A 25,316-nucleotide genomic window follows, 5' to 3' on the forward strand; every position below is an offset into this window, starting at 1 on the left:
TGTGTTATGCTTATTTTATGAGACCAATTATTGTGTCAAAGTGTGCTAACACCAAACCTCTGTTCATCCATCTGTGATATGTACTAAATATTAACTCATGGATGCCACTGGAAAGAACATAAAATGGTGACTTTACCTCTGTCAACATTATTAGACCCAGGAAGAAGGAGACCACAGACATTCCCAGGATGAGAAGCTCTCTCCGATAGCCCACGCGGAAGGTTTTGGGATACATGTCGATGATCGCGGTCACAAGACTCTCCACACACACAAACTAGACAGAGAGGAGTGTGACGCAGGGTTAGTCATTAACTTAAAATAGTATATTTCTCCTCACTGCCTTCACTTTTTGAAACGTGTTTCTGTTATCTGTCTTTGCAATAAATGACACTAGTTGTGATGTTTTGTATTTAATGCAGTCACATTCATTAAGCAAAATAAAAACATAAAAAAACAATTCATGTTTGTAAAATATCAAATATGAAATGTAAATATTCATACTAATTCTTTCACTATTATAAAAAAAAAGTTGCTGACTTAGTTTTTTTAAAGTACAATGAACTTGGATGTTCAAGTCATTTCATTTTAAATTACATTAAAAGGCACAATATGTAGGATTTTTGGATTAAAATATTCAAAAAGCACTAGAACAATGTTTTATATTTTTACCCCAGATGTTTCCAACAATGTTAAAATTCAGAGAAAAGCGCGATTTTAACCAAGACACAGACCGTGACGTGCATCGCCTATCAATGGCATCATACCTGCGTTACCCTCGATTTCTGGTTTTATTTTGTAGAAACAATGGAAACACCAAAGGCACTTTAATACACTGATTAGGCGTAATATTATGTTAATATTGTGTTGATCCCCCTTTTGCTGCCAAAACAGTCCTCACCCATCCAGGCATGGACTCGACTAGACCCCTGAAGGTGTTCTGTGGTATCTGGCATCAAGATGTTAGCAGCAGATCCTTTAAGTCCTGCGAGTTGTGAGGTGCTCCATGGATCGGACTTGTTTGTTCAGCTCATCCCACAGATGCTCGATTGGATTGAGATCTGGGGAATCTGGAGGCCGAGTCGACGCCTCAAACTGGTTGTTGTGCTCCTCAAACCATTCCTGAAGCATTTGTGCTTTGTGTCAGGAGCATTATCCTGCTGGAAGAGCCACAGCCACCAGAATACCGTTTCCATCAAAGGCTGAACATGGTCTCAGCAATGCTTAGGTAGGTGGAGCGTGTCAAAGTAACATCCACATGGATGGAGGACCCAAGGTTTCCTAGCAGAACATTGGCCAAAGCATCACACTGCCTCCGCCGGCTCGCCTTCTTCCCATAGTGCATCCTGGGGCCATGTGTTCCTCAGGTAAGCCACACACACACACACCCGGCCATCCACGTGATGTAAAAGAACATATGACCACACGGGCCAGCCTTCGCTCCCCACGGTCATCAATGAGCCTTGGCCGCCCATGACCCTGTGGCCGGTTCTCCACTGGTCCTCTTGGAGCACTTTTGATAGATACTGACCACTGCAGACCGGGAACAGCCCACAAGAGCTGCAGTTTTGGAGATGCTCTGACCCAGTCGTCTAGCCGTCACAATCTGGCCAAACTCGCTCAAATCCTTACGCTTGCCCATTTCTCCTGCTTCACACACATCAACTTTGACAAAATGTTCACTTGCTGCCTAATATATCCCACCCACTAACAGGAGCCATGATGAAGAGATCAGTGTTATTCACTTCACCTGTCATAATGTTTTGCCTGATCAGTGTATATGATGTGTTTTATTAGAAAGGTGAGCAACGGTTTGGATCGTTAATGGACAGAAAGTCTTATTGTTAGTCTTATACTTAAACAGAGTCCCATGTTTTAACGCCTAATATGATCTCGCTCACTGCAGTGTGAACAAGTGTCTCACAGCAGCGCCGAGCTGACACACAGAGTAGCACTTAATCTTACATAAAAAAAATTAAAAAAAACTCTTTCCTCCTCTATTTCTCTTTTCTTCTTCCCTTTTCTGGTTTTTGCTACTCTGAGTAGTGTACAAATCTTGGTATTTAGGGCACGTTTTGCGTTTCGTTGCCTCTTCTTGATGGATCGCTTCCTGTACTCCTGAGTTGTAAGTCGCTTTGGATAAAAGCGTCTGCTAAATGCATAAATGTAAATGTAAATGTAGTAGCATTATAACATCACTTTAACACACTCACAGGTGTGTGATATGATAAAACAGTGCTGCGTTACACACACACACACACGAGCAGAAGAAGCGGAAGTGCTCGTCTGACAGAATAAAAGCTCCGCCAAATTAAGTCATCAACACATATTAAATATTTAATTGTTAAACAGTCAAAGCAATATATAAAAATGTTGTCATAACATTTATCATATAATTTTTTACAGTGTTGTTTTCAACAGCCTGATAGTGGCACATTTTATTCTTGAGTGAATTATTAAAGGGTGAAAATGTTGTCACCTGACTGTCGAGTCCGAGGAAGATGAGCATCATGAAGAAGAGGCAGGCCCACAGCGGAGACCACGGCATCATGGTCACCGCCTTAGGGTACGCTATGAACGCTAGACCAGGACCTGAAATACATTTCACAATAAAATAACTAACACTTTCTGATATTGATTAGTACAAAGTTGGTCCGATTGAGGGACACAAACTGACCATAACCTTCACGTTCTGTTTGGGTTGGGTCTTGTGTCATCACCCCGGAACTAAAGTTCGACTCAGTCAATTAGTGAACCGACGGCTCAAAAGAACAATTTGTTCAAGAATCGAACATCACTACTAAACAGAGTTACTGACAGACTGGGAAGAGAGGAGCTGCAGCAATGGAGAATATGAGGAATAATCAACATTCAAGCAGGAAAACCTGCTCTAGTAGAGCCAGAAAACAACATCAAAACTTTGTAAAAGGGCAAACACGGTCCTATTTAATTATCTCAATGATGGTCCTGGTGAAACAGTCTACTGATGCCATGTGGCTTGGCTCTGGTTTTGTGGCACAGAGACACCTCTCCAAACGCAGCAAGCCAAGAGCAGAGATCACTGTGCCATAACACTAGAGTATTATATGCTATAACACAAGCTCAGAGCTACTGTTTATTATATAATGCTGGCTGCAGAAAAAAATGCCATGAGTGGAGCTCTAGTAAAAGCTCATTAAATAAGGCTTATGGAATCTTTTTTGAAAGCAGATATGGCTTGTTTTTCTATATGGTACAGGAATAGGTTTGAGAACCAATGCTCTACACTTATTATGGTTGAGTGGAATTTATGTTTTTGAATAAATAGCAAATAACTGTTTTTTTCTTAATAATAAAGTCAGATGATTTCTAAACCCCTTCAAAATGGGTTTCAGCCACTTCCATAGTCAGTTTTGCTCTATTGCAGTAAATAAGTAATGCTGAATTGTTGAATAAGTCATACAATAAAAAGCTTTTCTGAGAAGTGCTATAAATTGCATGAGTTCAAACACACCAGCCTTAGACATCCCACTGTAGGCTACTGTGTCTCAAACACTCATACACATATTATTGTTCTATATAAAAGAGCTAAAGCTAACTCGAATAAATCCCAAACAAAAATGTTTGCTCACCTGACTCTGCCACTGCCTCTATTGGCACATTCTGCTCATATGCCATGAATCCCAAGACGGAGAAGATGGCAAATCCTGCCACAAAACTCGTGCCACTGTTCAGGCAGCACAGCATGAGGCAGTCCCTACAAAACACAAATGCAAAAGTATTCACCCCTCAACATTGAACCACAGTGGACTGACCAACGGACAAAAAATACTCTATGTCAAAGTGATTCAAAATATAACAAAATCAAACCAAATTTATTATAATTGATCCCATAAGCATTTAGCCCTGTTAATATGGCACAACCCGATGCACCTATATAACCAGTAAAAAGCACAGAAGTTTGTAGGCACACCTCTAACTTAGTGTCATTTCAACAAAAACATTTATACACTATACTGCCAAATGTTTTGTGACGCCTGCCTTTACATGCTCATGAGCTTTAATGCCATCCCATTGTTAATCCGTAGGGTTTAATATGGAGTCGGCCCACCCTCTCTAACAGCTCCAGCTCTTCTGGGAAGGCTTTCCTCAAGGTTTAGGAGTGTGTTTATGGGGATTTTTGCCCATTCTTCTAGAAGCTCATTTGTGAGGTCAGGCACTGATGTTGGACGAGAAGGCCTGGCTCTCAGTCTCCGCTCTAATTCATCCCAAAGCTGTTCTATCGGGTTGAGCTCAGGACTCTGGGCAGGCCAGTCAAGTTCCTCAAGTTCCTGTTCTTGAGCTCATCTGAAGGCCACAGAAGTCTGGAGGTCTGGAGCTGTTGACTCTGCAGAAAGTTCATTACTTCTGCGCACTGTGACCCTCAGCATGCGCTGACCCCGGTCTGGGATTTATCACTTCGTGGCTGAGTTGCTGTTGTTTCCAATGGCTTCCACTTTGTTCTAATCCCACTAACAGTTGAGCGTGGAATATTTAGTAGTGAGGAAATGTCAGGAATGGACTTATTGCACAGGTGGCAACCTATCACGGCCCCACGCTTGAGTTCACTGAGCTCCTGAGAGCGACCCATTCTTTCACTAATGTGTGTAGAAGCGTCTGCAGGCCGAGAGCTGGAGTTATACACCTGTGGCCATGAAGAGATTGAACACCTGAACTCAGTGATTTAGAGGGGCGGGCCAATACTTCTGGCAATATAGTGTATGTAATATTTATATGTATTTAGCCAACTAATAATCCTTTGTCAGATAAATCTCAGCTTTTTGACAACAGATAATGGTCTCCTTAAAAAAGAGAGTCTGTTTAGACAGAGCACGCTGACTCCACGGACTCTTACCTGTAGCAGTTGTTGTTGTAGCTGTTGTAGCTTCCGAGAGCCGTCAGACAACCCAGACATATCGCATACGAGAAGAAGATCTGAGTGCCTGCATCCACCCACACCTGCAGCAATCACAGATTAATAACACGACCCCTGTTATTCATTTTACTGTCACTGTGACAAGATCCTAAGACACATAGTCTAGTCACATGTATTCTGAATAAGATGTGGTCAGTTATTAAATCACGAGTTTGTGTGCCCATATAATCTTAGTGAAAGTAGTAAACAGAATTGGCTTGCTGTCTGCTATAGAGGGGCTCGGAGAGGATATTCTACACGAGCACCGATTGCCCCCCTATAACAGGCTAAATTATACAAAAAGGAGGAGCAGGGGAGGAGGAGAGAAGCTGCAAGAACTAACAACAGGAAGAGGTAATCTGTTGGTATTATACCTTAGTATTAATTGAAAGATTAGATGGGTGTACTTCTCCCGAAATTACGTTTAATAACTTCACTTGTGAGTTCATTAATGATCAATAATCATTTCTTTCTGACACTAATAATCCATTATATACACACACGTGTATATTTTATATATATATATATATATATATATATATATATATATATATATATATATATATATATATATATATATATATATATATATATACATACATACATACACATACATTTTTTTTTTTTTACACAAAGTCACCATGAAATCAATATTGCAGTGTTGATTCTAAATTATTTATCGTTGCACATCATTGTAGTTTTCATTATGTTGAATCAGAATAACAGTGACATCTCTTCTCTTATGACGAGGGCGGGGCAACCTGTCACTCACATGAGATCCACCAATAGCAAACCACACCCATCTAATCAATTGAAGGGCCCTTCATTTGTTCTTGTTCCAGAAGAAAAGATGAGCACAACTTCCCTTACATGCCGACTACATGAATCTGAATAAACTATTAAGATCTCACATGACATGCTGACTTGAGTAAGAGCTTTTAGCTTTAGCATTAGATTGTTTAGGAGTATGCACACAATAATGTAACAAGCAAAACTGTTGAAATTACGGACCATAATTGTACTAGCAATTATACCAGTTTAGTTTTCCCAGTCAACAGCAAATAATGCACTGCCCAGCCCCCAGAAAAGTTGCTGTTTGGACTTAAATAGGAAAATGCTTAAAGGGATAGTTCACCCTAAAATGAAAATTACATTTTCTCACCCTCATGTTGTTCCAAACCTGTATGAGTTTCTTTGTTCTGCTGAACACAAAAGATGATATTTGGAAGAATGTTTGTAACAAAGCAGAGAGAACAACCATTCACTACAATAGTATTTTCCCCTACTATTGTAGTGAATGGTTGTTCTCTCTGCTTTGTTACAAACATTCTTCCAAATATCATCTTTTGTGTTCAGCAGAACAAGGAAACTCATACAGGTTTGGAACAACATGAGGGTGAGTAAATAATGACAGAATTTTCATTTTTGGGTGAAGTAACCCTTAACCCCTAAGACTCAATACAAAATCCAGACCAAAAATGTATGCACCTCTTGATATAAATAAATGTTGTGGTGGTATTTCCATCAATAAATAAAATACAATTTTGTATTGACAATGCAAGAGTCCAGTAGCCTGACAAGCCAGACCCTCATCCAGATGTTTGGTCTGGAAACTCACCATTGACGGCTCAATCTGAGGGGCGGATAAACGGCTGTCTGTCAAACTCCCTCTGCACGCGATAGGATAGCGCTACACCAACCAGAGCAACGAAGGTGAAGCAGAGCTGACAGATTAAACATTCGCCGTATCCGGTCGGCTAAACTCTGAACACATCTTCCCTTTTTAAGAATGACTTCAGTGCCGTTCTTTGTTCTTTTCTCAGAGAAAAGCTTAACTCAAGTCTTCCGGAGTCGCGGTCAAAGCTGATTCGAAAGACCGCCGTTTGCCAGTTTCTGTGTTTACTAGAAGCACGCACACGCAACTCGGCCGTCGTCATTATGGCCCCGCCCACCGACTCTATACACGATGTGATTGGCCTGACCAAAGTTTGGTTTTTACAGCTCAGAAGTGTATTGAGAGTTACTAGACGACACTCGCTGCAGATTAGATTTGCTGCCGCTAGGGGGCGTCTAGATTTCTAGGCTAAGAGTCCAGCACTCTGTAAGGTCTCCTCCAGCACAGTCTTAAGACGTTCAGTGAATTTAAGGCCTGTCGAATGATTCTTCATGCTCCCTTCCATCCATTCTTTCACAATTTGAGTCTGAGAAATTTTGACATTGTCACCTTGGAATATGGCCATGATGTATCTTCCTACATGGTTGTTTAAGAAATGAAAAGCTATACACTCCATCAGTAACGCTGCATTCACATCAGCGCCTATGCAAATATCCTAGTGCAGAGGCTAGCAAATTACGTTCATGCAATATGATTGGCTATTGTCACTATGACAGTCGTGGCCAGCTTCAGACACGCCCTCCGTCAATCATTAATGCCGATGAAGAACTGTTGACATGAAACATATAACATGCTAGAAACATAATAATCACTGCAATAATGATCCAATCATAGACTCTAAACCTTTTACCTATTTAAATCCAAAAAGTGACTTTTATTTTGGCCAGGCAGGTATAAAATGCAATGTCATGTACTGTAAATCATCTATATAAATGAGTACATGAACTATTCCATTTTAACATAATATAAGCATTGTAATGTTATCTACGGGACAAAGTAAAGCAAGAGATACATTCATGACATTTAGAATAGTTTTCATGAGAAGCTTCACGTTCCTGCCAACATTGATGCACACAACAGTCACTGGCTTTCAAGAACACACTGCAAAAAATGCTCTTCTTACTTAGTATTTTTGTCTTGTTTCTAGTCTAGATATCTAACAATTCTTACATTAAGAAACATTTACTAGACAAGTCAAAATTATTGCCAAATACTCAAATGAAGAGAGTTTTTGCTTAAAATAAGCAAAATAATCTGCCAATGGGTTAAGTAAAATAATGTTGTTTTAATTATTTTGCTTACCCCAATGGCAGATTATTTATCTTATTTTACATTTACATTTATGCATTTAGCAGACGCTTTTATCCAAAGCAACTTACAACTCAGGAGTACAGGAAGCGATCCCTCAAGAAGAGGCAAAGAAAATGCAAAACGTGCCCTAAATACCAAGATTTGTACACTACTCAGAGTAGCAAAAAACAGAAAAAGGGAAGAAGAAAAGAGAAATAGAGGAGGAAGAGTTTATTTTTTATTTATTTTTTATTTTTTATGATAAGATTAAGTGCTCATGGAAGAGATGAGTTTTTACCTGTCTTTTGGATGAAGCGAGTGATTCTGTCGTGTGTATGTACAGTGGCATAACTTTGTTTTAAAAAGTGGGTGGGACATAAATTGTGTATCATATGCACACGAGAAACTGTGTACTATATGCATGCCAAAGCTCCTTTTGACGTAAGAGGGGCGCTCATTCGTCAAAATGAGCTTTGGCGTGCATATAGCACACAGTTTCTCGCGTGCATATGATATGCACTATATGGCGTATTAAGGGGGCAGCATTGCTAATACAATGTTATATCAGATTTAAAATATGTACAGTAACAATTGCAGAAAATTTAGTATTAAGATGTCCGGAAATCAATTAAATAGTTCATTTATTGATATAGATCTCGTTTAATTATTGCATCTAAACACAATATAGTGTTGTGCCAAGAATTTTCACATGAATAAAGGCATATAGATTTGCACACTTTGTTTATAATCCATGGTCTAGTCTGTTAAACGTCAGAAGTTCTTGTTTCTAATCTGCCCTCGTAGCCTATTTTCTCTCATCAAAACCGAATTTCATCAGTACATCAAGAGCAGGGAAGGTTTTTGTGCATTTTGTTTCGTGATCTGACCGGAACAAATAGAGAGTCTCTGCAATGGCGTTAAGCGTTAGATTAAAGCGCTCGTCTGTGTGAAGACTGCATGAGCCGCGAGAGAAATCTGCTCCGCGAGAGTGCCAGATCGCCTCTCATTTAACAAACGAACAAAATGGTACTCTTCTAGTTAACCAGAGATGTTTTGTTTGTATTAGTTAGGTTCATCCGTGAAGCAAGGTGTTTTAAAAAAAATGGTGGGGACATGTCCCACCCGTAAATTACGCCTATGTGCGTTTGGAAGACGGAAGATCGTTCCACCAACCAGGAACAATGAAAGAAAAAGTCCTGGAGAGGGATTTCATGGCTCTCTGTGACGGTACCCCAAGCCTCCTCTCATTAGCTGAGCGAAGGCTTCTGGTGGGGGTGTAGACTCGTAGGAGTGAGTCGAAGTATGCGGGTGCTGAGCTTGTGGAAGATCCATAAGCAAAAGTCAGGGCTTTGAATTTGATCCGGGCAGCGAGCGGTAGCCAATGCAGAGAGATGAATAGAGGTGTGACATGAGCCATTTTGGGCTCATTGAATACAAGACGTGCCGCAGCGTTCTGGATCATTTGCAGCGGTTTGATTGCACAAGATGGAAGTCCCGCCAGAAGCGCATTGCAATAGTCAAGTCTAGAAATGACCAGGGCTTGGACAAGAAGCTGTGTTGCATGCTCTGTAAGGAACGGTCTGATTTTCCTGATGTTGTGCAATGCAAACCTGCATGACCGAGCTGTCTTTGAGATGTGGTCTTTGAAGGACAGCTGGTCATCAAAGATTACTCCAAGATTTCTGACCGACCCTGAAGGAGTAATCAAAGATGAACCTAGCTGGATGGTAAAATCATGTTGCATGGTTGGATTAGTAGGGAAGACGAGCAGCTCAGTCTTTGCTAGATTGAGCTGCAGGTGATGTTTGTTCATCCATGCCGAGATGTCCGCCAGACAGCTTGAGATTCGTGCAGCTACTGTCGGACCATCTGGTTGAAATGAGAGGTAGAGCTGTGTGTCCTCAGCATAGCAATGATATGAGAATGAGATTGAGATTTTAAGCAAAAACTCTCTTCATTTTGAGTTATTTTTCCCCAAAACAAGACAATTACTTTTACTTGTCTAGTAGATATTTCTTGTTTTAAGAATTTTTAGATGTTTGGACTAGGAACCAAAAATGGTATAAGTAAGAAATGCATGTTTTGCAGTGCAGCCATTTTCTTGGAAAACTGGCTTCTGATTCTCTCACCTGCAACGGGCTAAATGTTCTCGTCTCCCTCAAATGCTCTGCTTAGAGTCATTCTGCCCCATAGAGGGAGAGAAGTGTAAAAATGTGGCCATAGGGGATCCATGTGAGTCTGTGGAAAATAAGCACCTCTTTAAAGCGCTCTCACATAACCATTGAGCCACTAATCTCCTTTACTGGGAAAACAATTGACAACTCACAGTATTTGCTTCCTCCAGCGGGTAACCAGGGTAACCCCACTGACCTCACAAACACAGAGCAACTTCCCTCCAAGAACATCCAGTCTATGGGGACGGTCATTTACGTCTCTTCTGTTCAACATTCGGCCGGTGCGAATGCTCTGGTTTGGCATTACTCGGACACGCCGCTACATTCTTTAAAAGCTGCTTATTGATGTTGTGGCTAATTTGGAGGTTTGTTTTGTCTTGTTTTAGCCAGGAAGTACATCCTAAAGAAACATTTTGATTGCAAACTCGTCTCTGGTCATTATTTCCAAATCTTCCAGAAAACGTAACTTGTCGTTTATTGCGATTCTAACTCTAGACAGCCATCAGTTAGGAAAAATAAAACGGTGCTTAATGTATTTAATAAAGCGCAACTAGTTAGGACAGCAACAACAACAAAAAAAGACTTAAAATGCTTCCTTTCTTGTTGATGTCAAAGGCTTTGCGTTCAACACTATGGTACTTTGGCGCAAATTCATCTCTCACTAAGAATCAAGCCAAATCGCACAGATGCCAGCATGGACAGGTTGCTTAGTATTTTGCATATTGTTGAGTCTATGCAGTTCATGAGAATATTAGTCCATTTCAGTGATGCTATTTGTCATCTACATTACCAGAGAAATCACAAAACACCAGAAAGTTGAAACTTTTTGTGCCTCTTTCTGTTCTCTAAACGTGCGGTTTCAATCTCTCTGGCACAGAACACTCAATTGCGTGGTGAGATTGTAAGGGAAGGTGGTGAATAAAACAACAGAGCACAAAGAATGTGAACAGACCTCTTATTGTGTGGCATGAAAGCTAATTAAACATTGGTGCCCCATCGCCAAACAGCAGCCCTTTATCACCCTTTCTCCGCGTTTCCTTTCTGTCGCTCGCTCTCTCAGGCTATCGATGCTACTTCACATACATTCCCTCCGTCCTGCTTTCTGTTCACTGGGAGGATGAAACGGTGGAGCATGACACACTGATCTCCATGTTCAGCCATCCTGTAATCTCACCAAATGACCTGAGAGTTCCCTGCTTCCTGGACAACTTGGCACCGACTCCTTGATGTTAATTTGGAAAACACATGACATCTTTTAAAGCCATTCTAAATCTCGGTCTCATTTTTGACAGCAGCCATTCGCCGTACTCTTCCTCCTTTATTTTTCTCTTTTTCCTCCCAATTCTAGTTTTTGCTACTCTGAGTAATATCCAAATCTTTGTATTTAGGGCATTTTTCGCCTCTTCATGACAGATCGCTTCCTGTGCTCCTCTTTTGTAAATCACTTTGGATAAAAGTGTCTACTAAATGCATAACTGTAAAGCACTGTTAGTGTATTTATGTTGTATTTGTCCAATAGTCATTTGTTTTTGTAAATTCAATAATAGATGCTATATTTATTGAAAATAGCAGTATTTTCTTTGCACAGTGTAAAAAGTAGGGCTGCACGTTTTCAAGTTTTTCATTAACCGTTAACCGAGGCCCTTAGCGGTTAATACTCGGTTAACCATAGTGTGCGTCAGGGTTATTTTTAGCTTATTAATTTGACGACCACCATCTCCGTAGTGAACGCGCCTATAGAGAGAAATGCACATCATGGATTACCTAATCAGAGAGTAGCCTATTTCTTTTCGTTTTAAATTGTTAAAAGACATTTCAAGCTTTCTTAAGATATATTTCATGTCTGCGAGGCGTACGCCGAGTTTCGTTTAATTAGGATGAGATGCGCGCTCCAGTTCACGAGCAATGCAAGTGGCCGCGAGGACGCCTGCACGATTAGGGCATGTAGTAAAATATGCAGCCGAGAATGATTCCCACAGACAGCGTTTGACTCGTGCGGCTGAGCCTCTCCCGGCAGAGAGTTCAAGCATCTGTGGACTCGTCCCTTCAGCTCTGGCCATCTTGCTTTCAGTCCGCGATCAGCTTTTTTGTTTTCTTCATTACAGTTAAAGTAACGTCTGCTTTTCGCTAGTCCCTCACAAGTTTCTTACTTCAAACTTTCTTTCTTCTGCTCCGTTATGCACAGCGCGTGCGGCTTCCGCTTTCCTCTTCATGACGCATATTTTGACTGATGCGACTCATACTCCGGAGCGACTTATAGCCTGAAAAATGCGGTAAGCAATGCATTGCAATACTTACATTTTGCCCCGTCACTCTAAATTTTAAAGTGCTCCCACGCTGTACTTTTCTTTGCCCGCTTCATGCTAGAAAGCTGGTCATGACTTCTTCTTGTGGATATTACAAATGTCTGGGAGCGCTCTGGCGGTCTCTAGTGGTGCAAAAATATATTACAACTAAATTCAAAGCACGCCATCGACGCCACTTAACCGAGCAAAATGTTTCACTCGGTTACGCAATTTTTAACCGGTTAACCATGGACACCCCTAGTAAAAACTTTTAGATGCTCTTTACGGTATACTTGGACCAAACAATGGCTGATGCTATTTGAACCTGAACCGGAGTGTATTGTAGTATATTATAAAACTGTATGCAATAATAATAGTTACATATTCAGGGTAGGCTATATTATATTAAAACCATAAATGGATGCTGGCTTATTGTCCCTAAATCTCTACCCCGACCAATAAATATTTTTATTTCAAATAAATGTTGAGTTTGAATCTGAACGCAGATGGTTTGCATCAAAAGCTAACATGACCTGCTTCTTTTGTCAATGTGTCCAGCTCAATCGGAACATTCAGTCGGAACATTTGTCACTTTTAATGACCAGATTTCATTCCATGTTTTCGTGATAAGAAGTTGTAAGTTGGGTCTAAGTGAAAGCAATTCTATACATTGAAGCGAAAATGTGCATTCTGATGATGATTATCATAAAACAGTGTGACAGACAGTGTATCGAGATGACAGAAAATCATAGCACCCTGGGGAATTATACACAGGAACTAATCAAATAAAGAAACAAATGTACATGAAATATTGATTTACAGTATGTGGTTGTATTTGGCGTAAATGTTTTTTGGGGAATTTGGAATGAAATTAGCACATTTATGTAAGAACTTCAGCCAGGGATTACATTTGAAATCCGGTGGTGATTTTTGGAGTTTCAGGGTTATTTTTGTAACGTTACTTTAACCTAAAGAGAATATCCTGAGCCATTGCTAAAGCTAACCATCAACTGGGACAAAAACACCTCAAATTCACCAGCTAAACAAACATTTCAGCTCAAATTCAAGATTTTCACACTCATGTAGAGTCACAGTTGAGAAAACAGTCTAATGAAAGGAATCTGAAAGGATTTGCAGGAGATAGATAGCTTAACGGTTAGTCAAATCTGGATCTCAAAAAGCAGCCTTTTCAATCTCAGAAATTATTAATGGTTGTTTTTTTTTATTTTTTTTTAGAACGATAGATCTTCACCTATGAAGTCCCCGTTTCTTTTTCTTCTTTTTTTGGGGTTAATTATTCAGTGCATCTCATAAAATAGCAAAATCAATGCCATTTAAATGATTTATGCATCTGTTACTTATATCTCCAGCTGTACTAAATCTATCTGGTTTAACTGTCATACATTAAAGTAAATAAAAGTTTGATTAAACAGGTATCTCATATCATCTGATAATAATTGAGCACAAAGTCTGCATGTTTCTCACAGGATTTTGTAAGAGAATGATGGATGGACCTCGGCCTAGGGCGGTCTGGGGCCTGTGCGTCTCTATGTTTCATAAGCCCCTTTCACACTGCGATTCCCACAACAGGGTATATGCAAGAATCCTGAAGTTAATTTCAATACCTTTTTAAGACTTTTTAAAGACCTCATCGCACTTCAAGTTCTAATCGGCAAAAAACCTAAACAGTTGTAGTCGAATGTAGACTTAAAATATCTATCGTAGGCCAATTTTGTATTGTTTATATTGCATATCTGTTTCGCAACGTATGGAGGGCGACACATCAACTAACTCGGCATTTCGCAAAATACATGACGTCACTCGTAGACAGCGCTCGCCCGGGATGGAAATTAACTTTTTTCAAAGTCTACCACTCAATGTTTTTATCAGCCACTTTTTTTGTTTTTAACAAATTTATAGTACAAGCTCTACAATACTTAAAGGGGGGGTGAAACACTCAGTTTCAGTCAATCTCATGTCAATCTTGAGTACCTATAGAGTAGTATTGCATCCTTCATATCTCCGAAAAGTCTTTAGTTTTATTATATTTATTAAAGAAATATGGGCTGTACCGAGTCTTTCCAGAAAAAAACGAGACGGACACGATACACTGCAGCGCTGGTGATCCAGTGAGAGAGCGTTTAAATTCACCACAGAATTAATACCATCGCTACTGTGATCTAGTGGAAGCGGTCGGGGCAGAATTCTGTTATAAACCACAGATATCAGCTCTAACAGAGCTGAGCGAAGGTCAGGGGTTTCTCTCACAAATCACCAACATTTACCACGATTGTACTGTAGTAAAACCACATGGATTTAATGTTGTTGTCATTATTTATCTCAGGATTCGTACAACCTTTTGAGATTGAAATTCAAGCACTTTCCAATGGTTTTCAAGAGCTTCACACTTATTTCCAGCACTTCAAAGCTCTAGATATCCGACTGTAATGTTATTTTTAATGTGATGGTTTGTAAAACTAAAAGTTTAAAGGGGTCTTGTGAAAGAAATAGTCAAATGTTTTTTTTAGTTTATTTTTTTTAAATGTGTAATCCATTTTGTAGCATTTTTATTTAAAAAAAGATATGAAATGCCCACCACTATAACCAGCAGAAGAGCACTTAGTGATTTATTAGCGATTTTCACTCCCTAATGTATGGAGAAAAGTACGAAGTCACAGTCTCAGGAAAAACTAAACTTTTCTTCAAATTGTGACTAAATTACAGTAAAGTAAAGAGCTCCTTTAATAATCACTGAAGCTGTCGATCAGTTCAGTGTGAGACTATTGAAGAACAATGCTAATCTATATTTAATAAGAGCATTGCATTTAAATTTTCCCTATACTTTTTTTGCACATTACTGTTGTTAATAAAAGTTAATTTTATCTGCATATCAATTCATAAACCTTTGATATGTATACTGTATATTGCAAAAGATATGGTGCCCATTTATACTGTGGAATAGTCCGGGTTATTCACATGCGGAAAGTTTTGCACCCCAGGTGGCACTTCTACCAAGCTGCAAATATTTAATTTTACCTAAACAAAATAAAGTTAAAACTTGTTTTGAACAATTTCTTTGTCATCTGCAGATTGATTTTAAGTAGGAGGGGGGAAAAATCGTTTTAAAACGTAAATCGAATTTTTGGTGAAAAAAATCGGGGATTTTTTTTTTTGGGCCATATCGCCCAGCCCTAACGTCCGTCTCTGTGGTATGGACTGTATTTAGTGGCCTGTCAACATTTGTGTGTGTTTACTCGCAGTTTATGAGGACATGATTCGGTTTATGGACTATTGTATGCGACCAACCTTAGTAGCAAGCAAAACGGTTTTGCACGTCAGACTAGTGTAACGTTATACAGAGAACAGCAATGGAGTCCGTTAGCGCATTTGAATGACGAAGCACGCGATCATGTCGTTTACTGATGTTTACTCACGCGACGATAAGCAACAGCACAGACATTTGAAGCAGTTTTACTCACCGGCTGCTTCCAAAGCAGGACCGAACCTTTATCGCTGAGACGGCTCCGTCAAAAACACACTTCTTGGAGTGTGGAGATCCACTTTGCGATGCGACTGAAGCATTTCTGCGTTCAAATCGGTTCAAATGCAGCACTGCCTTCCCAGAATGCTGTGCTGAAGCATTGAAGTCGCTTAATGTCAAAGTGGAGGAACGAAGTGGAGCGCGGCGCGGACTATAACCGACATTAGTGTTCACGGACGACTGGATCTGCATCTGAGCGAGTGTTTATGGGCGTGCATTTCCTCTCTCTCCCTCTAGTCACGCGCGCGCGCACCCTACCGGGAGAAGAGCCGTACGGCCCATACAAGGACCTTCCGGTCTATTAACGTCAAGCCGACCCATACTCGAAAAAAACTCTCAGAAACTTGTGAGAAACCGGAAGGAGTATTTTTGACACAGAAATACTCCATCAAACGTCCAACATTAGTTTTTGAAACTTTGTCTATGTTTAGGATGGGAATCCAAGTCTTTAACAGTGTAAAGCTCAGTATGCATGAAACAGCATTTCACCCCCTCTTTAAGCAGTTTATTTAATCTCAAGTCTCAATGAAATACTGACATTTTCACGATGATTTGTGGTCTTTTATGGCTTCCAATTTTATGTTTTTTAGTCCCAAGAATGAAACTATTCGTTCTGGCATCTTTGAAGCGTGTTGACAACACACCGAGCAGAACATTGTCAGTAGGGATGCACAGAAATCACAATTCTTGGCCGAAACAAAAAAAGAAGAAACCAAAGCCGAAAACCAAAAAATAAAATTCAATCTAAAATGTTTAACTTGACCTCACTCATGTGTACATTAAATAATAATGCACATGCCTACTGGCCTGCAGAAAGGTACAGAAATTGAATAAAGTAATCAAATGTAAAATAACTGCATATTTAACTGTTTAAATGAAAGATTAATCCTTATTAAACTTACAAAAGCTATTCAATCAAGAGCATTGTTTAATGTCAAACTAAATATAAGGACATCACTCAGGCAGCAGTAAAGGCAACTGCGTCTTTAAGACCTGATGCTGGGATATGCTCGTCTTTCTCGACTGTGCATACTATACAGTTCACTTAAGGCATATTCAGACTATGTCTGCCAGGATACTCATCAAGATGGACATGTTGACATACTTCTTGTGTGAGTTTGTCCGTTTAAGTGCAAGACTTGAAAGAGAAGTCAATATTTGCGCGCTGTGAGACTTGCACGCGCTCTCGGATGATGCACAGCGTGAGATCTTCTCTCAGCGCGCGCGAGTCTCACGGCGCGTCTTCACGCGAGTGATGACGGAGAAGACTGGTCATATGCGCACATACGGCAGCACTCGCATACATTGAACAAAGTTTACAAAGAGGTGAAACCGCTCGGTAGGTGAAGCGAGTTTACCCGCCACAACTCTAAATCAGCCGCATTTGGCTGGTGGTGGTGCGAATGTCCATCACTGGCGCGCGCGCTTCGAGCCGATCTCAGACTGAGCGCCCCGTTGTTTTTTAATACTTATGGGGATGAAAATAAATATATTCATAAATACTTTTTGGAGTCAAACTCTTTTGACAAATCTTGAACAAAATACTTTCAAAATTTAAGACTTTATAAAGCCGTGATAAGACTTTTTAATACTTTATAAGGGTCTTAATTTTCCCAAAATTGTTTTATCACCTTTTAAGACTTTTCAAGACCCCGCGGATACCCTGCACAAATACACGGATAATTCGACCCGGCATTTGTTCCCGGGCCGCTAGATTTGGTCCATTCACACTGCCAGCGAAATACCGTAATATGTGCGCTTTCACACACAACCCGTAACGGTCCCGGGTCGAGTTGACACGTGACATCCTGATGTGACGTATAACGGCGAGCGCAGATAGTAAGGAGCTCCGTGGTCTCGACTTGTGTCCAGTTTGCGCTCATTTCTGCTTGTTTAATTTTAGTTTCTTTTGTATACGAACACTCTCTGCGTTTAAAACACCGACGAGCTCTTCTGGCACTGCAGGGTTGTATTGTTGAAAACACAAGCTCTAGGAGTCGCACGATAACTACGTACACGTTGCGGCATTAGTTTCGGCTTTTGTTCACACAGCGCTCGTCCCGGGTCGAACCCCGCAATTTTTACTAGGTCCCCGACCCGGGTCGAATTCGGTAATCAACTCCGGGATGTGGTTGCTTTCACACAGAAGGCGACCCGGCAATGCTCCGAGAATATTGCGGGTCCGACGTGCAGTGTGAAAGGGGCTATAGAGTTTCATTCTGTTAATGTTTCAGCTGCGTGATGTAACAATTTCAAGGATTTGATTTGGAAACTGGTGAATTTTCCGTTCTCCCCTCTTGTTCAGAGATGCCTTTCCCAAAGCCAACTATGGTTGCAAGTTCCATTGTTACCAATACAATTCAACAGAACTTGCGACCATGATAATGATGGTTTTGGAAAATGAACCCCTAGTTGACTGTTGTTAAAGAAGGTGCATTTGAAAAAAAAGTTCTTTAAATAAAGAAAGACAGCTGGGTGTTAAATGCATTAAAAGTGCAGGTAAGCTGAATAAAGCTGTTCATACCTGAGGGTCTGACAGACGAGACATATCGGGGTACAAGTAAAACTTAATTCCATTAGCAGCTCCTGGCAGCGTGATTCCTCGAAGAAGAAGGATCAGCAGCATGAAATAAGGAAAGGTTGCAGTGACATACACCACCTGCAGAGGGAAAACATGGCCATGAATAAAGGTCAGCAAACTGCACCGAACACACGTTCACATTTGAACACTCAGGCACAGATATATCCGCTACAAAAAATAAATGTAACATAGCTAGATCTGGAGACTCATTTAAAAAGATATGTCCAAAGCCAAATACTGTCATCTGTGCTCTGTGTGGGTTTTGGGGTGTTTGTGTTTCTGTCTTCAGTCCCATAGTTTATAATGCTGATTAGTCTCCCCAGGTGTATGTCGTTTCCTCATTACCTTGTTAAGCCTGTTTTTTATATATATAAATCCCTTGTGTTTCTCTTGTGCTTTGTCAGTTGTTGTTTGCTGGTCGTGTAGATGGTTCTGGTCCCTGGGCTCTCGAAGTTAATTGAGCTTTTGGCTTTTATTTAGGTTTGTTTCTTCAATAAACCCTTTGCACATATATCCACCATGACTGTCATCTTTTGAGCTCCAGCATCATGACAAATACTATGCTCAGAAAGGAAATGACACAATCTACTGAGCCCCTAAAGGGACACGGTGATGGAAAAAAATAGGAGACATGAGTAAAAAAAATATATTTCAATGCTTTTGTGTTCTCTCACAATTATGTAGGTGGGTGGATTATATATATATTAGGGATGCCACAATACTCAACATAATATTGAACCATTCGGTACGGCGTTCAAGGTTCAATACGCGCTGGTGAATTGTGCTTTTTTCAGTTTTGCATTTAATTAATTATTTCCATTTCTCTCCGTTTGAAATATTCCTCTCAGTTTATTTCGGCTCTGTTTGAGTGAGCCTGTGAGTCTACGCGCTGATATGAGCAAATATCCAATCATATGCACTAAAGTTAGGCGGTGTTAGCCGCGTTTTAAAGCCTTGCCGGTTAAACATTTCATTAGTGGCTTATTCACTGTTTTGTATTGAGCGCGCGCACTAAACGTCTGTCAAACACACACAATTACTGGAGAGTCTTACTGCGCTAATAGTGTCAAATACACACAAGGTTAACATATAAACACAGTCGGTTATGTCTAAAGTGAAAGTAAAATCGTGTGTATATGAGATGTGAGCAGGTCTTCAATTGACAGCAGCGCAGCTTAGTTGTTCACTAAATCGCTGTACTTCAAGGGACAGTTCACCTCTAAATTAAAAAAAAAAAAACTATAATACAGTAGCTTTTAATAAATGTTGTATATTAAAGACTATGTAGTTTTAATTTTAGCCTACATTTATTAATTCAAATTCATACTTAGATGCTACTGTACATCTCTGAGCTGCCACTGTAAATCTTTATATACATTTATTTTATATTACACAATACATTGGGAATGTGTAAAAGGTTTTTTTTTAAGTAAAGTTTTAAGTTTAAGTAAGGGTTTTCAAGTCTTTTAAGTAAAATAAAGAAAGAGTATTGCAATAAAAACATTTTCTCCAGAACCTTTTTCTGTTCCTGTCACCTAAGAATAGAATAGCAAAAAAACCCCGAGGTGTGTATTGAACCGTGGACTAACTGTATTGTTGCATCCCTAATATATATATATATATATATATATATATATATATATATATATATCAACTTGGCGTGGTTTAAATCCAGGCTGCAACACAAGTCAGATTGTGAATTGGTATCTAAAATATTCATCCAGTTTCTTCTGCTTGAAGATGGCCATCAGGATCTGTGGGGATACTTCTGGTTCTCATTAGTCATCCTCAGACTCATGGACTCCATCGCTGCTTTCATTGGCCAGGGACCGCCCTAGGCCATCTGACTGACATGTAAAGCAACCAATCAGATTTTTTTGTTCTGCGTCATGTTTAGGGGCATGAAAATGTAAAGTTGATGTACCTAGAATAACAGTCCAGTGTGTAAAACTTTCAGATGTATGCTAAAGAGACTATGCGGTAAACTCTATATTCTTTTGAAAATCCAGCGTTTAGTTGGTCCTGATAAGCGGTTGTCACAGATAAACACAACGTCTTTCTTGTTTCAAGGCCAACCATTAAAGAATGTGATCCTGTACATACACGTCTCTCAGCCTGTTGAATTCAGGGTTAGGGTAAGGTGATGACTTTGAAACTTAAAGTCGAAACTTTAAATGCATTGAGTCCTAAAATGTTTCCAATTCTGTGTCACGTGCATCAGACGTTCAGCATGACGACTAGGTTCTCATGGTCTTTGCTGAGGATCTGTGTCGATAGCTGTCGTGTCAATGAGAGGGAGAGTCTAGTAGACAGGATCTCTGCAGACATTCAGGGCTGCATTGTGGTCGTGTCTATGTGCAGGTCCACCATCTGATCTGGATACGATCTGGCTGACTATGGTAACATCAGGATAAGGATGAGCCAGAAAGACTAATATTAGCGTAGATGCCATTCTTCTTATGATGAAACAAGTACACTGGGTGTTATACAAAATATAACTCATTCTGTTTGTTCTACTTTATGCAGCCTAACAATCCTTTAATGGATTTGAATTTATAGAAATGTGATAGTGCTATGTGTACGCTAGATTAAAGAGATGTGTTTTTAATCTAGATTTAAACGGACAGAGTGTGTCTACTTCCCGAACAATGCTAGGACGACTGTTCCAGAGTTTAGGTGCTGAATAGGAAAAGGATCGACCGCCTGCATTCGTGTTTGATATTCTAGGTATTATCAACTTGCCAGAGTTTTGAGACCACAATAGACATGAAGGACTATATTGCTTCGGGTACTGAGGAGCTAAACCATTTAGTGCTTTGTAAGTAATTAGCAAGAATTAAAAATGTATGTGATGTTTAATAGGGAGCCAGTGCAGTGTTGACAAAACTGGGCTAATATGATCATACTTCCTGGTTCTAGTAAGAACTCGAGCTGCTGCATTTTGGACCAGCTGGAGTTTTTTTTATTAAGCGAGCAGGGCAACCACCCAGTAGAGCATTACAATAATCAATCAATCAATCAATCTATCTATCTATCTATCTATCTATCTATCTATCTATCTATCTATCTATCTATCTATCTATCTATCTATCTATCTATCTATCTATCTATCTATCTATCTATCTATCTATCTATCTATCTATCTATCTATCTATCTATCTATCTATCTATCTATCATGGACCAGCTGGAGTTTGTTTATTAAGCGAGCAGGGCAACCACCCAGTAGAGCATTACAATAATCTAGCCTTGAGCTCATGAACGCATGTACTAACTGTTCTGACATTGAGAGCATGTGTCATAATTTAGATATATTTTTCGGATGGAAAATGGTTTTGCAAATACTAGAAATGTGGCTTTCAAATGAGAGATTAGCATCAAAAAACACACCCAGGTTCTTAACCAATGACAAAGGTGTAACCATCAAGTATTAGACAGTATTTTAGGTTATTACATGCAGAGGTTTTTGGTCAAATAATTAAAAGCTCTGTTTTATCAGAATTTAGCAGTACAACATTAGTAGTCATCATTTTTTTTATATCAGCTATGCATTCTGTTAATTTTGTGAATTGGTAGGTTTTGTCTGGGCACTAAGAAATATGGAGCTGAGTATCATCAGCAGTGAAAAATAATGCCATGCTTCCTAATGATATCTCCCAAGGGTAGCATGCACAGTGTATTTACTGCTACAAATTGATAAGGTCAACAACACGGTCAGATAAGTATGATTTAAACCATGTCAATTCCATAACATCTTTAAACTCTGTGTATATAGGGAGTGGCAGTACACACATATTACAAGATAAGATATTTGTCAATAAAGCTCAGGATCAGTTGCACATAATAATCTGAATGTGAATAGATCATCTGTAAAAATCAGCTACATTTTGGAAAATGGCTTAAATGGTTTCAGAAAACACTGGTGCATAATGTTTTTGTCCATTTTTGGTCACTGAATTGCATGGTATGTAAAACAGCTGTGTGAAGATTCTTAAAAATGTCTCCTTTTGTGTTACACAGAAAAAAAGTGGAAGCATACACATCGACAAAATATTCATTTTTGAACTATTCTCAAGTTAATGTGTCTAATAGTCTGTGGTTTGAAGACCAAACACATTTTTACCCTATTTTGTGATGGGCTATCATGTGCAAATCAGATGTCTTACTGGTATACCTTTCAAAGAAAGGGATTCGAGGGAATGAATGAGTGAGTGAATAAAGCTGTGCACTTAACGTGAAGGGGTTACAGAATGCTCTGAGGGTCTGCCAGAAGGGGCAGGTACTCTCTCGAAGCCTTAATTGAGCCACGATTGAAAGAGTTACTCTCAGGGGGTGGAAGGGATGCAGGTCTGAGCCAGAGGTTTTGATGGAGAAAACACTCAACATTGCAACACAGCACATAAAAAAAGACAAAAATAGAATAGCCAGACCACTATCAAGTTGTGACTTGTCAACATGATGTTCACAGTCTTGAATTATTACCAAGTCTCAACCAACCAGTAAGAGCGTTGTCTCCCACAGACACGCAGAGGCTCAAATCCTAAGCGCAATCAGACCAACAGCGTTAGATCACGGCGTGATTCTTCTCTACTATACATTCAAGTTTGAGAACCTAAAATGCTTTTGCAAAATGGCATTCATGATCCACAGAAATGAGTTCAACATTTTGAAGCTCTTTCAATCCCGTGAACAAAACCACCCTTGGGGGCGGCACTAGGTTCTTGTTCCTCTGGCACCCAGTCAAGACCATACGAGGACAAGACAGGGTTTGGACACAAAAGCTTCTACCCTGTTTCCCTCCAGAAGGAGCCCAACTGGGTTGTGTTGGCAGTGTGGGAAAATGGTGGCACAGAAACGTTCAATTTCCAATGACTTCCATCTGACCTGAGAAATTTACTGTACCAAATGACAAAAAATGCATCTTCACGATAATTAACAAATGCGTTGCCCTTCGAGACACTTTAAAGTTGATAAATCAGCAAAAGTGAGACAGGAAGTTTTGTCTTTTAAAATGCTACGTTAAAGGGTAAGTTCACCCAAAAATGAAATGTCTGTCATTAACTCCTCTCCCTAATGTCGCTCCACACCCGTAAGACCTCCGTTCACCTTCACACACAGTTTAAGATATTTTATATTTAGTCCGAGAGCGTATGCAAGTGTATGCACACTATAGTGTCCATGTCCAGAAAGGGAATAAAAACATCATCACAGTAGTCCATATGAGACATCAGTGGGTTAATTAGAGTCTCTTGAAGCATCCAAAATACATTTGGGCCCAAAAATAACAAAAACTACGACTTTTTTCAGCATTGTCTTCTCTTCTGTGTTTGTGTTCAATCCTCAAATGAAGATTCAAATGGTTATGAATCACTGAATCGATCAATGATTCGGATCGCCAATGTCATGTGATTTCATCAGTTCGGCAGTTTGGCACGCGATCCGAATCATGAATCAATATGTCATCATTAATGACATAAATTTCATTTTTGGGTGAACTAACCCTTTAACAAAATCAATCCCTCTTCCTTGTTTGCACCCAAATGTCTTGGAACTGCAATGTGAGACTCGATTTTCATGACGTTTCTTAACCAAGTAATCCAATGGAATAGACAAGCCAACTGTGTTAAGCAGAGATCTGACAAAGAAGATCCTTTAATCCCAATGCACCTCACAGTATGAGTGAGGCAAAGCTCGTCCAGCTCACTAATTCACACCCTTTTCAATTAGTCTTGTAAAATGATTACATATCCATATCCAAAAACCATTGCCACTGCAATGAGCGAATCCCCCACTAAGCTTTCAGATGCATGCGTGTGGTTTTTCTCAATGAATGGACTAATGTTTAAACTCGCCATGAGACTTTGACGCACGCTGACTTTCTCCCAACTCTCCCTGGTCAAACATTTAAGCCTCACATTCACAGGTCAGCCCCATGCCATAAATCTACCGCTGGCTTATGGGAGAAGCGCAAACAGCCACAAAAGACCTGTGGTGAACAGCTTAGCAAATGTCCTGAATGCTGCAATCTGTATAGCGGTCAAAGGAAAGGAAGAAAGCAGTTTGCTATCCGCCAGACATAATTCCTCCCAGAAGGGAAGAGGCGAGTGGAGGAACTCTGCATGCTCCTCATGAACGCTCCACTTTCCCCCAGTGAATACAGAAATCAATCTTGGACAGGCTGCTAAAGCCTCGCCATGAAGGAGCATTCTTTCCCCTTGCTTCACGGCCAAACAAAAGCCACTTCAGGAGATATAGGCCTTGCTGCCGAGCTTTTCTCCTGGACCTGTACAATGTGAACCCATTTATTTTTCCCCACACATCCCTCTTCCTTTCTTTCCACTTTCTTTCTGGCTCATTGAGTCCGTTAGACTTTCTTAAAGGATGCTGGAAGAATAGAATCCAGAGGAAGGCTAGTGACTGAGTTGCAGAGATTGGCAGAGGGACATAGGCCCTCATAATGCAATGGATTGTGGGTACGAGGCGAAGGTAGAGGAAGGCCAGAGCTGCATTTTGCAGTCCAGACACCAGAATAATGCACTCTGTTTGTTTTCCAAAGGCACTTTTACACAGTAGTTTGGTTTGAGTTTACCAATAAACCATTTGGTTATTGTGAGGATGCACCGTTGTCCACCAACGTTTCCGTTCGGCTTCTGGAAGGCTGCCGATTTCTGTTCAATGGCCTTTTTGATGCCTGCCTGTCTGATATGCGAGTTGGTAGTTTTGACAGCTGATATTCTCTCAATATATGTCTAAAGCCTCAAAGTGCCATTGTGCCCTCAAAGATGTAACCCTTTATGTGCAGATACTGTTTGCATTTGAGCCTTTTCAAATCACGGGATCCA

General features: G+C 40.0%; 1 protein-coding gene across 1 annotated transcript in view; it reads right to left on the reverse strand.

The window, feature by feature from the left end:
* slc6a11b (solute carrier family 6 member 11b) overlaps nt 1–25,316 on the reverse strand; it is a 45,144-nt gene that overhangs the window by 15,422 nt on the left and 4,406 nt on the right. Inside the window, exons 7-11 of the mRNA XM_067432013.1 lie at nt 18,420–18,554; nt 4,871–4,974; nt 3,609–3,733; nt 2,477–2,589; nt 137–274 (exon numbers count right to left, since the gene is read on the reverse strand). Coding sequence (XP_067288114.1) covers nt 137–274; nt 2,477–2,589; nt 3,609–3,733; nt 4,871–4,974; nt 18,420–18,554 — 615 coding nt within the window. The remainder of the gene's footprint in view (nt 1–136; nt 275–2,476; nt 2,590–3,608; nt 3,734–4,870; nt 4,975–18,419; nt 18,555–25,316) is intronic.

This window comes from Pseudorasbora parva, chromosome 22 (assembly GCF_024679245.1).
Source record: "Pseudorasbora parva isolate DD20220531a chromosome 22, ASM2467924v1, whole genome shotgun sequence".
Classification (NCBI taxonomy): Eukaryota; Metazoa; Chordata; class Actinopteri; order Cypriniformes; family Gobionidae; genus Pseudorasbora; species Pseudorasbora parva.